The 12,350-nt window shown below is 38.2% G+C and overlaps 1 protein-coding gene and 1 non-coding gene across 5 annotated transcripts in view; one reads left to right on the top strand and one right to left on the bottom strand.

The window, feature by feature from the left end:
- GALNT1 (polypeptide N-acetylgalactosaminyltransferase 1) overlaps positions 1-12,350 on the top strand; it is a 118,792-nt gene that overhangs the window by 88,050 nt on the left and 18,392 nt on the right. For all 4 annotated transcript variants that reach the window (XM_043444351.1, XM_043444352.1, XM_043444350.1 and 1 more), the window contains 4 exons: positions 3,263-3,470; positions 7,909-8,079; positions 10,201-10,318; positions 11,779-11,959. In XM_043444351.1, the coding sequence (XP_043300286.1) occupies positions 3,263-3,470; positions 7,909-8,079; positions 10,201-10,318; positions 11,779-11,959 (678 nt within the window). The remainder of the gene's footprint in view (positions 1-3,262; positions 3,471-7,908; positions 8,080-10,200; positions 10,319-11,778; positions 11,960-12,350) is intronic.
- On the bottom strand, positions 2,465-2,537 carry TRNAG-CCC. Its single transcript has one exon. It is a non-coding gene; the product is annotated as a tRNA-Gly (tRNA).

Here is a 12,350-nt window from a genome sequence, read left to right as displayed (position 1 = left end):
ATGACCTGGTCTTTGCCTGCATCTCCAGTCTCATCTTGTAATTCCCTGCCCACCCTGTCCCCACAGTTCAGCTCAGATGTTTCATCAGAGTCAAGTTACGTTTAGAGAGGCCTTCCTTGACCTCCCAAGACCAGGTCAAGTCCCACTGAACACCTCTCACAACACTGTATACTCCCCAGCACCCCCCAGAGCTTTACCGTTATACACCCCCCCTCCCCAGGCAGGCACTGTAACTCCCATCAGGAAGGACTGTTTGCTCACCATTTTCTCCCCAGTGTCCACAGTGCCTGTTACATAGTAAGCAGTCCAGAATATATTCAGTGAATGAAGGAAAGAGTAATCACAGTCAGTTAATCCTTGTGTTTTCCTCCTCGTCTGCATAGAGTTCCTAACTAGGTTGTGTAGCATGTGTAGTCTGCTCATGGCCTCAGGGTACTGGATTTCACGGTTAACCTGCTGAGACATCAGTAGCTCCATTTATTAAGTATGAAGTAGGTGCTATAATTATCCCTATTTTATTGTTAGAGCAAAATGAGACTTAACCATAAACCTAGGGGTTAACCTCTTAACTACTGTGTACTTCGCATCTGTCATAATTTTACTGTTACAGGGTCTGTAATAAAGATGGAATCTGGATGAATCCCTAGTTCATGTTCAGAGTTATGCAGTTGTCATCTCAAAAGGGTATCTTAAGACTTAGAATTGATACAATGTTCTTAATCTGACATGACTATTGTTTTTCTCATTTTACACAAAAGAAAACAGGTTCTTATTTAAGTAGGGATTAGGAGTCAGGTTTATTAATATTACACTCTAAATTCCTTGCTCTTTCGAATTCTGGCTAAGATATCTCAGTTGTTGCTGGGAGCAGTGAAATTTTCCCTGACCTTTACTCTGCCAGCCTCGTGATGCCTGAGGTAGAGATGCCTTGGGATCTGTTTATAGACTAATAGCTGTAAAGATATCTAATAAATAGGATTCTCCCTTATTTTTAGATGACAACGTATCTTCTAGTCATAATCAATTAACCCCCATGGCTTCATTTTCAAAAACTGAGTTTTGAATAAATAGTTCCTAATCCCCCATCTAGTCCTGAGCACATAATTCTCTGTCAGCTGTTAGGAAGACACCTATTTTGTAGCCATATTGCATGAGAGCCACAAAGATGTCAAATAAAATGCCAAGAAAAGTTGTTGAATAGCAACTTTTTTGAGCTACCAGACCATGCATTTTTTCATTTTAATTACAGACAGGACAGAGTATCATAACTTTCAAAGATACAGGACTCAGAGATTAGATTGCTTTGATTCTGAAGCACTTCAAACTGTCTAATTCTGGAAGGAAGACTTACTGGGAGATGTGTTGTGACACAGTTGCACTTGACTGGTCTAAGGTACTAGAATATAACTCGTACCTCATCACATGAGATTCATCAAACTCTGAACATAAAGCAATTTAAATGTGTATCAAGTCAGGCAATCCACAGTCCTGAAATTTTTCCTTGGTTGTTTCCTTGTAGGATTTCTTGCTGTGGGTAAAAAGATGGGCCTTGAAGTCAGGCAGAGCTGGTTTGACTGTTGGATCTACTCCTTAATAAACTGTATCATCTTGATCAGTTCATTTAATATTCTGAGCCTTAGAATTTCATATCTAAAATAGGTTTAATAACATCTCATAGGGTCATTATGAGGATTAAATGAAATAAAGTCTGTAAAGAGCCTGGCATTATACTAAACCGACTTAAAAGGGTAAAATGTTGCTTTTCATCGGGATTGGCATCACCCTCACCTTTTTACTCAGAATCAAATTATAGCTTTCTGGTTCATAAAATCATGGTTATCAGGTAGGAGTTCTCCCCATATTTTTCAGATAACTCCTTTTAGCTCAGATATTTTAGAAAATGTGTTAGCAGACATGGAAACGATCGGTGTTCTGGTGTAGTGGACATAGAGGCCTTTTTTCTCTTTCACTGTTTTCATAGCCCTGATTATTCCATTGTTGAATCAGTCAGGTCTTACCACTTCCAGTGAGCAAGAACCATTTCACTCCTATTTGTCTTTCCCTTTCCTGTATGTAGGAATCCCTTTGGGTTCCCACATTTAGAATTTACCCCCTTAATATACCCAACCACCCTTATGGAGATCCCATGGGACAGAGGTAGTCATAGGCATCCTGGTAGCTCCATGTCAAGATTTTCCTTCCCTGGAGAGATTGTCCTTGTACTTCTTATATGGGGACAAGTTGGAAAGACATTTGCCCACCATCCATTGCTTCTCTGGCATAACTACCAGAAACTAACCTGATCTGCAACTTCTTCTCTTGGCCTTGAGGAAGTGGATACTTTTCTGCTTTTTTCTTTTTTAAATTTATTTATTTGGCTGTACTGGGTTGTAGTCATTACACATGGGATCTTCAGTCTCCCTTACAGCATGCAGGATCCTTAGTTGCAGCTTGTGGGATCTAGTTCCCTGACCAGGGATTGAACCTGGGCCCCCTGCATTGGGAGTGCAAAGTCTCAGCCACTGGACCACCAGGGAAGTCCCCTTGTCTGCTGTTTAAAGTCAGTTATGTACTCTGGAGGCAGGAAATCCTTGACTTAAGGGCACAGCCTTTCTCTGAACTCTCCAGGATAGCTGCTGATTTTCTCTTTAGTTGCTCTTCCCTCTTGAAAGCTCTTTGACTTGGACTAAACTGTCTGTTAAGGTTTCTGTTTGGTCTTGCAGCTACAGCCCAGCATTCTCTTACAGCTTGACCTCATTCCCCACCTTCTGCAAGAAGAACTGCATAGTCAGAGACTATGACAGTCTAAGACAATTCGCTTCTGTCTTTGAAGAAACCACACAGTTTTCTGAACTCTTAACAGCTATTGTGTATTCGTTCCTTCTCTCTATTGAGGTCTGGGTTTAATTCTCTTGAACTACCTTCTTTCTGTTCCTGATCCTTAAGCGTGATTAAAAAAAAATAATAATTGAGCCTGACAGAAAGCTCCTTCAAGAAATGTAGTAACATGCCTTTGACTGAGCCTGAGCCCAGAGACTCTCTCCTAATTCCTCTAACAAAGGAGAGGCAGTTCTGGCACATTCTCTCAGGAAATAAAAAGCCTTCCTGGGTGAACTGGGTTTGTGAGTCAGGGAGCCTCACTCACAGTGCTCAGTAAATACATGTTAAATGAATACTGCAATCCAAAGTTGCTTTCCACCTGGGTAATGCCAGCTCACAGGTTTTTCATGTTATTTTCTTAATTTGTTTTATTCCTTTTCAGACTTTTTAAAAAGACCTCTAGAGAGTTACGTGAAAAAATTAAAAGTACCCGTTCACGTCATTCGAATGGAGCAGCGTTCTGGATTGATCAGAGCTAGGTTAAAAGGCGCTGCTGTGTCTAAAGGCCAAGTGATCACCTTTTTAGATGCTCACTGTGAGTGCACAGTGGGATGGCTGGAACCTCTCTTAGCCAGGATCAAACACGACAGGTAATTTGATGGGATTTATAAATTGTTTTCAGTGCCTTTGTGTTAAACTATGGTAAGTTGCAAAATTCTGTTTCAAAGTAAATATAAAAATATTTTCATCTGAGTTTTCCTTTTAAATACCTATGAAGAGTGCTCGTGCTCAGTTCCTGAGTTGTGTCCAACTCTTGTGACCCCATGGACTAGCCTACCAGGCTCCTCTATGCATGGGATTTTCCAGGCAAGAATACTGGAGTGGGTTCCCATTTCCTTCTCCAAGGGATCTTCCCGGCTCAGGGATCGAACTCTCGTCTCCTGCATTGGCAGGCGGATTGTTTACCACTGAGCCATCTGAGAAGCCCCATGAAGAGTGCTCTAGACTGAATGTGAAGACCACATTCTAAAGCCTGGAAGCACTGTTTGCAGACTGTCTTGCTAGTGAGGCTGGGTTAGGAAACGTGTTGTTAGGATGTTTATTGTCTGCTCTCTTCACTGAACAGGAGCAGAACATATAGACACTTATCTCAGGGGTGGTAGGATAAAAAGCCCTGTACTTGTCCCTGCTCTCTAAGGCTGACACGAGGGTCTGGGCAGGTCATCTCCTCTCTGTCTGCATCTTTACTGAGGCTGTATCTCTCAGCCTGTAGCACAGAGTTAAAGGGAGTGAGGAGATACACGTTGCCCCTGAAATGCTTGATTGTATATGAAAATAAGCACTGTAATCTTGGCTAATACAGGTGGAACATTGGGAGCAGTGCAAGTTCATGGTTGTAGTCTTTCATGATGCAGTTTTCAAAGAATTGCCTACTGCTGGGCTCTGGCTTAGTTCCTAGATATCAGGAAAAAACCTAACTAACTTCATTCTGCAGGACCTAGGTTTGTTGCATTTCTGCTTTGTCATTGCAGTTTGAACCAGAGGCTGGCTGTGTCAGCTTAACATTAAGATTTAGATTTCAGCAGGGTAAACTCTTTTTAGTCAAATTGAGCATGCGTGCATGCTAAGTTGCTTCAGTCATGTCCGATTCTTTGTGACCCTGTGGTCTGTAACCTGCCAGACTCCTCTGTCCATGGGATTCTCCAGGCAAGAATACTGAAGTGGGTTGCTATGCCCTCCTCCAGGGAACCTTCCTGACCCAAGGATTGAACCCAAGTCTCTTATGTCTCCTGCACTGGCAGGCAGGTTCTTTAGTACTAGGGCCGCCTGGGAAGCCCCCAAGTTGAGTTTAGTGGGAGCTTGTCATTGCATCTATTCTGTTTGTAAGCAAATGCTAGACCTACATCTCTCCCCTTTCAAAGATGAACTGCCTGGGCAATGAGAAGATACAGTAGCTTTAGGAAGGAGAACACTGCCTGAAAAAGACATAGGTTTATCTGTAAATTTTTTTCTGTATGTAACAGATGACTGATTCAGGAAGTGTTTTCTTGCGTAAAGACAGTCTGTAACCTTTATGAAGCAGGAGCCTAGACCTTTGGAGAAAGCAGTGTGAAGTGATGACAGAAATATGAAAGGGAAATTGCCTGAAATAACAACCACAACAACTTCCAGTTGGACCGTATGGTAGATGAGGTATCCTGAATAACTTTTCCAACTGAAAAAGCAAAATTCTGGATAAATACAAAACACATTTTTAAGTGCATCACCAGGTTGGCACTAAAGTAAGAAATTTTGCAGCTCTCAGAACGAAATGCATACAAGTAAGTAGTCCAGACACTAAAGCCAGCTTTCACCTACAGGGTTTCCTGCTGAACTTCTTGAAAGACAAACAGATGGGAGGATAGGAGCCAAGGCCAGGGCCCTGCCTACAGTGTGAAGAGAAATAGCAAATATCTGCATAAAGCTAGACTTCTGTTGTTTGTACTTCTGGGTTAGAATGAGAAGTGAATTCTTGCATACTAAAGGCAACCTGGCTGTTTCAACCTTGATATGGGGCGAAGGAGGGAAAACAGATCTCTCTCAAGAATTTGTAAGCAGGATACAGAAAAAGAGGATACCAGTTCAACTTGTTTTATGTGACTAGTATAACCTTGATAAGAAATCAGAAAAGAAGTACATGGAAAATTATTCAAACCCACTGGTGAACCCTAATACGAAAATCTCACACCACCAGCAAGCTGAGTCCAACTGGGATTTATTAATATCATATCAACATATATAAAAAACACAGGGATCCCCAACTTCCTAGTGCCTGATGATCAGAGGTGGATCTGATGTAATAATAATAGAAATAAAGTGCACAATAAATGTAATGCACTTGAATCATCCCAAACTCACACTTCCCCCACTCCATTTTCATGGAAAAATTGTCTTCCATGAAACCAGTCTCTGGTGCCAAAAAAGTGGGGGACCACTGATAATTTATCAGTATATATGTGTATATGTAACATATCATTACTACTTGGTTTAATATTACAAAACCAATTCACAAAGTAGACAATGTTAGCATATTTCTGAAACTGTGATTAAAACCCTGTCATTAAAACTCTATAATCACTTTAGTAGATACAGGAAAAAAATGTTCATTTATGATTAAGATGAGCATTGATTTATGATTTAAAATACTTAGTAAACTATTACAGAATGGAAATTTACAAATTTTAGAAAGGACAGCTAAACACACACATGTTAACTGGCAAACATAACAGAGAAATGTTGAAAGTGTTTTGCACAAGATAAGGATGCCCTGAATTATTCTTATTACTCAGTATTATTAGAAGCCTTAGATTTTGCAATAATACAAGAAATAAATAAATGGTGTAAGAATTGGAAAGGAAAAAAACGAGTGCTATCAATTGCAAATGGTGTGTTTTTTACAAAGAAAAGTAATCTATACACAAAGTAGTAGAGATAATAAGAGTTTAGCAGTGTTGCCAAATATAAAACCACCATAGAAAAGTCAGTTGCTTTCTCCATACCAGCAGGAATAGTTAGAAAATATAATGTAAAAAGAAGAAAAGAAATGATACCATTTATAATAGCAATGGAAATCATAGGCTGTGATTAGGAATATATTTAACAAATGATGCATGAAATTGAAAATGGTTGAAATTCACTGGAAAATAATCTGAGCAGAGAGAAGGATAATGTTACTGGATAGAAAAGTCAATATAAAAATGTCATTTCTCCCCACATTGATCTATAAATTCAATGTGTTTTTAATTGAAATCTCAGCAGAATTTTCTTGGAGGAACTGGCTGATGCTGACATTTATATGGAAATACATATTTTTAAAAAAATAGCTAAAATACCCATGAAAAAGAAGAGTCAAGTACAACTAGGCCTGTCCTACTAGATATCAAGACTTATTTTAAAGCTGTTTAATTGTGGCAGTGATGTGTTGATGCAGGGATTAGACTCATGAAACAGAGCCAGTCCATGTTTATGTGAAAACTTGAATTATGACAGAGCTGGCCCTTATGATTACAGGAGACAGTGAGATAAGTAGCACTAGGACAGTTGGTCACCCATAAGGAAAATAAGCGAAGTTGGATACTTGATGCATGAAAACCCAAAATCAGTTTCATGAAGACTAAAGACAAATGTGAAAGGCAAAATATAATTCATTTTGAAGATAATATAGGAGAATATGATTTGGGAGTAAGGAAAGATTTCTTAAATAAGACACCAGTTGGATGGGGAGGATACTCTAAAATGTGGCTCCCAAGGGCTCTGAGAAGGGGCAGTGTTCCTTAGAAAGAGCTATGGTCATGTATGGTTTTTCAGGTGCATAAAAATTGCAGTAACCAAAAGGAAAAAATTTTAGTGTGTATGATCAGACAATTTATATGAAGAAATACAAACTGCAATAAAAAGTACTCATTCTAATAATTAGAAAAGATAAATTTTTTAAACCCAGAGATACTATTTAACATTATTATAATTACACAGTTGTAAGAAAATAGCATCCAAAGTTGATGGCATTATAAGAAAGCTGTATATATATATATAAAAAACATTTTTGGAAAGCAGTAATGAGCAGTGCCACAAAAAATTATTTAATTCACTAGTCTCACTCCTAGAAGTTTACTCTTCAAGCAAAAGTGAAAATATATATATGAACATGATCCCTTAGTTTCTTAACAGCAAAAATCTATAAGAAACACAAATGTCCGAAAGTTTATTTTTTAAGAAAGTTATTAGCTTAAAACTGTTAAATATGTAGTCATTAAAAGTGTTATTTTTTAATACTGTAGAGATATTTGAAGTACTTTTCATGTGGCAAAAAATGTAAAAAGTCTGAATGGAAAATGGGTGGAAGGTTATTTTCAATGGGTTATAAATAAATAGGATAAATGATGCTAGCTCGGTAGGATAGAATGGGGGATTTTTTTCACCATTGTCTTTAACATTATAGAATGCATTTTTATTTTAAAAACACTTAGTATGTACTTGTTACGTAGTTGTTATGACAGACCTCAAAAAGGAAAGTTTTCAAAGATTTTTCATCTGCTTTTATGATTCTAGGAAGACAGTGGTCTGTCCCATCATAGATGTGATCAGTGATGACACTTTTGAGTACATGGCAGGTTCTGACATGACCTACGGCGGGTTCAACTGGAAGCTCAACTTTCGCTGGTATCCCGTTCCCCAAAGAGAAATGGACAGAAGGAAAGGTGATCGGACTCTTCCTGTGAGGTAATTGATTCGTCAAACATTTTCCCCAAAGTGTTACTGGCAGGGGATTGTGAAGCTTCGGGAATCACATTAGAAGGATTTTAAATGTATTTTGAAAAACATGAAGGATTTGTTCACCATATGTGAAGTTAAGAGCCATTTTTCATTTATTTGAAATAATATCATTATTATTTATTTGAAATAATGTCATTATTTCAAAGACGGATTTCTTAAGTAAAAAAATAAGTTCAAATTTTTCATTTCTATAAATCTAGTGCCTGTGAGAAATGATAGTGACATGCATATGTTCTTTCATTCCTATATGAACAACAGTTTGCAAATCTGTAATTTATGCTTTAATTCAGTCACTAAGGATAATAATATTTAACTTAAACCATCCCTTCAGTAATTTTAAGTGCCAAGATGTGAAAATATTGCCTAAAACTGGGTAATAAAATGTAAGACTTTAAATTCAGACATCTACCATCTGACAAGGTTAGAAAAAACTTGTTTCAAGTATAAAAATAACTAGAATTGACAAAAGTATAAAAGGGATATCCATTGATGCATTTCTGCTTTTTCTTTTGTTCTGTATTTGGTCTTATGTAGATCTTTTTTTTTTTTTCCAGAAAGGGATAAAAAGCTTCATGCTATTGAGGACCTTTAGAGAGAGACCTTGAGCCTTCTGAGCCATCCTAGGATTTATTCTGGTTGCATCAGCTTGTTGCTTCTGTAGTAATTGAGACTTGATTTTTAGCCTTTTTAGCCTTCTCCTCTCCTAGGCTTCCCAGATCTGTCTGCCTTTGAATTGAGTCCAGTTCTGACAGTTGGAGAGAGGTTTCACTAGTTCTGCGCTGTTTGTCCCTAGCCAGCCCAAGTACTCTTTGGCTCACAGTTCAAATCAGCATCTAAACCACGGGTTGCTAAACATTTCATGGATGATAGACTGCTTTGAAAAATCTGATAAAAGCTAGGAGTCTTCCCTAAACTGGGGGGTAGGGCGGTAGGCAGGGATGCCTGTATAAATGCCTGTTTTACATGTATAAACAGACGGGTTTGCATAACAGTTCTAGGAAAATTAGATGCCAAACCTAGGTCAGGAAACCCCTGCACTGAAGGATAATGCTGGGTGTCAGCCTATTTCCTTTGACCCCTAAGATATTAGGCTTTCTCATTCTTTTTTGTCTTCTAAAATCAAAGTAAGTCCTAACTTCTTGGTGGAAACAACTATTTCTTCTGTAAAAGCAAATGCTACCTCCCTCAGCAGTGCATGGAATGAGAATGTTTCAGGGTTATGTAGGTGACCAGTTCATCCTAAACTATTATCTCCATGTGTCCTCTGTCCCTAGAATTTAATTACGTTCTCCCTAGTTGGAACCCATTTTTCTCCCATACTCACTCTTCAAGTAAACCAGTACTTGGTATTCATTTATTTAACTCCTCCTTTGTTATCATTTCTCTGCTTAATTCAACCTATTCCCACCCACTCTGCATACCTGAGCGATGTTTTGTGGCAGACAATTTACTTGGTCAGGATGATGATCCCCTTAGGAGGAATATATTGATTTTATCCTGTACTTCATCTCCTTCCTTAAAGTTCAGGAAAAGAGCTGCATTGTTAAAAAAAAAAAAAAAAAGAAGAGCTGCATTGTTTTCATCCTGTTTAATGGTACATCTTTGCAGTGTTTGCCACCCTTTAAAACCTGGCCTGCTAGAGCTGCTGACGTGAGTCTGGTTGGTTAAAATGGTCAACTGCATTTTTAGTTGCTCGAAACTCTGGAGTGCATGACAGTCAGATGAAGAAGATCACAAGAAATAGCTTCAACTTACGGAGTTTAGGGTGGAAGCTCAGTCAGGACCTGAGGATCAAGAATGGTACTGAAGACAGTAAGAGCCCTTGGGACCAGGCAGGGAAGGGTGTCCAGGCTGGAGCTGTGACAGCGTGACTGGGGTGCAGGTCATATCTGGAAACCAAATAACTCAGCATAAAAACAAAGCCCTTGGGGCCTGTGAAAGTTTCTGAAGAGTGTGAGAATCAACATTTATTCCATAAACAGTTAAAAAGCTACTTTTAAAAACAAAAACTGATAGTAAACTTTAAATTGTTGCAATTAACAGTATAGTATTATGATTGAATTTCAGAACACCTACAATGGCAGGAGGCCTTTTTTCAATAGACAGAGATTACTTTCAGGAAATTGGAACATATGATGCTGGAATGGATATTTGGGGAGGAGAAAACCTAGAAATTTCCTTTAGGGTAAGTTCCCATTGAAAAAAGTAACCTGTATAACCTCAAATATGAATATGCTTTGAATATTTGTGTTCTTTCTAAAGAAAAAATAAAAAGTGAATTTAATATGAGTTTAATCAGACTTCACAGCCTTCAGCCCATAAAAAGTTTGGAGATACTATTAAAGGTTCATTCTAAAGTTTTTTAAGCAAATAATTCAGTTATATTAGTAGTCCACCTGTAAAATTTACACAGGATTCCCCAGTTGTCTTTACTTTCAAAGAAGTAATTCAAACTCTAAAAGTAAATAAAAATAACATGTAGTTCATAAATGCTACTTTGTTCCTTAACTGCCAAAAACATAATTTTACCTTCTTTAATATTCTGTGTTCTTCTGGTTTGAGAATTGTTCTCTCTTATTTAAACCTGGCTACTTTACCAGCTTTCTGTTTTTCAATAAAAAGAAAAAGGCAAAAGAATTCTGAAATTATTCTAAATTAATTTAACCCAGTCAGCCTTAATTCTTATGCATTTCATGTTCACAAAAATCAACTTATTTTTAGAATGATGTGTATTTCTGAAAATAATGAACTTTAGACACATGGCTTATTGGAAACCATAGTGAACTGCACAGAAGTCTAACCCTGCTAGCTCACTGCATTCCTGGTGGATCACCTTGCTCCTTATAAGAGGAGAGGTTTGGACTCCAGAGCATCTTGGAGATCCTATTTGGCTGTATCACTTTATGATCCTGGGAAAACGTTAAAGTAGGCACACTGAGTATTTAACAAAGTCAAGACTTTTCAAAAAGCATTGTAATTGAAAATAGTCTACAGTTAAACAGACTTTTAACTTACAGAAAAATGTATTTTGAAAGGAATAGAAGGATAATTGATTAAGGATGTGAAACCACACTTAATGATCTTCCTTTTACCCCTTTTTTTGTTTTTATGCTCACAAAGACACTAGACTGCTCTCACTGGCCACTGAGTAACTCATGAGTAATCCACAAGTTGAGAGTCCTAGGTTCTGGTTAATGTATAGGTTGTGACACAGGTTTGGAGGACAAACAGATAGGGCTCCGGCTGAACACTCCATGGTCAAAAGTTTTTTGACCATGAACCATATTACTAAATACATTATACATACAACCCATAATGTAAGCATTTCATCAAACAGTATGTCTTGTTACTAAGTGCTGGTTCCAGTTCATCAAATTTGAATTTTATGACCCTTATAAGATTGATGGACTGCAGTTAGAAAAACACTGCTTTGGACCTCACGTCTTTTCTAAATTTAACCTTCAACTTCTGGTTTGATCAGAACCAGAAATTGAGGAGGCACTGACTCTGGGACCATGTAGCAGGAGCTCCACTGCACATACACCCTTGATTCTGTGAAATTCCAGCCATGAAATTCAGTAGATGTGAACAATTTTTTTTTAACTGCCGGTGTTTAAAAGGCGTCTCCTTTGTGGCTGCTTCCAGATTTGGCAGTGTGGAGGAACTTTGGAGATTGTTACTTGCTCACATGTTGGACATGTGTTTCGGAAAGCTACACCCTACACGTTTCCAGGAGGCACGGGGCAGATTATCAATAAAAATAACAGACGACTTGCAGAAGTATGGATGGATGAATTCAAGAATTTCTTCTATATAATTTCTCCAGGTTAGCATTATTTTGCATTAGAAACACAAGACAAACTTTCTTGGTTTGATCCTAATGCATTCTGAGGAGAGGTAAGAAGGGGTGGAAAAGAAGCTTTGAGCAGAGGCAAGACACTTACCTCAGAGGTTGTTGTAAAGAATAAATGAAATTACATATATAGAAAGTGCTTAGCAAAAGCCTGGTACAATATTTACATCACAGGAGACACAAGAGACACAGGTTCGATCCCTGCATCAGGAAGATACCCTGGAGAAGGGAATGGCTTACCCATTCCAGTCTTCTTGCCTGGAGAATCCCATGAATAGAGGAACATGGTGGGCTACAGTCCATAGGGTCACAAAGACTCAGACACAACTGAAGTGACATAGCACGCACAAGGGAACAATAATAA

Source organism: Cervus canadensis, chromosome 23 (genome assembly GCF_019320065.1).
Source record: "Cervus canadensis isolate Bull #8, Minnesota chromosome 23, ASM1932006v1, whole genome shotgun sequence".
Taxonomy (NCBI): domain Eukaryota; kingdom Metazoa; phylum Chordata; class Mammalia; order Artiodactyla; family Cervidae; genus Cervus; species Cervus canadensis.
The sequence above is the reverse complement of the archived record's forward strand: the minus strand, read 5'-3'. Positions and strand labels throughout refer to the sequence as shown.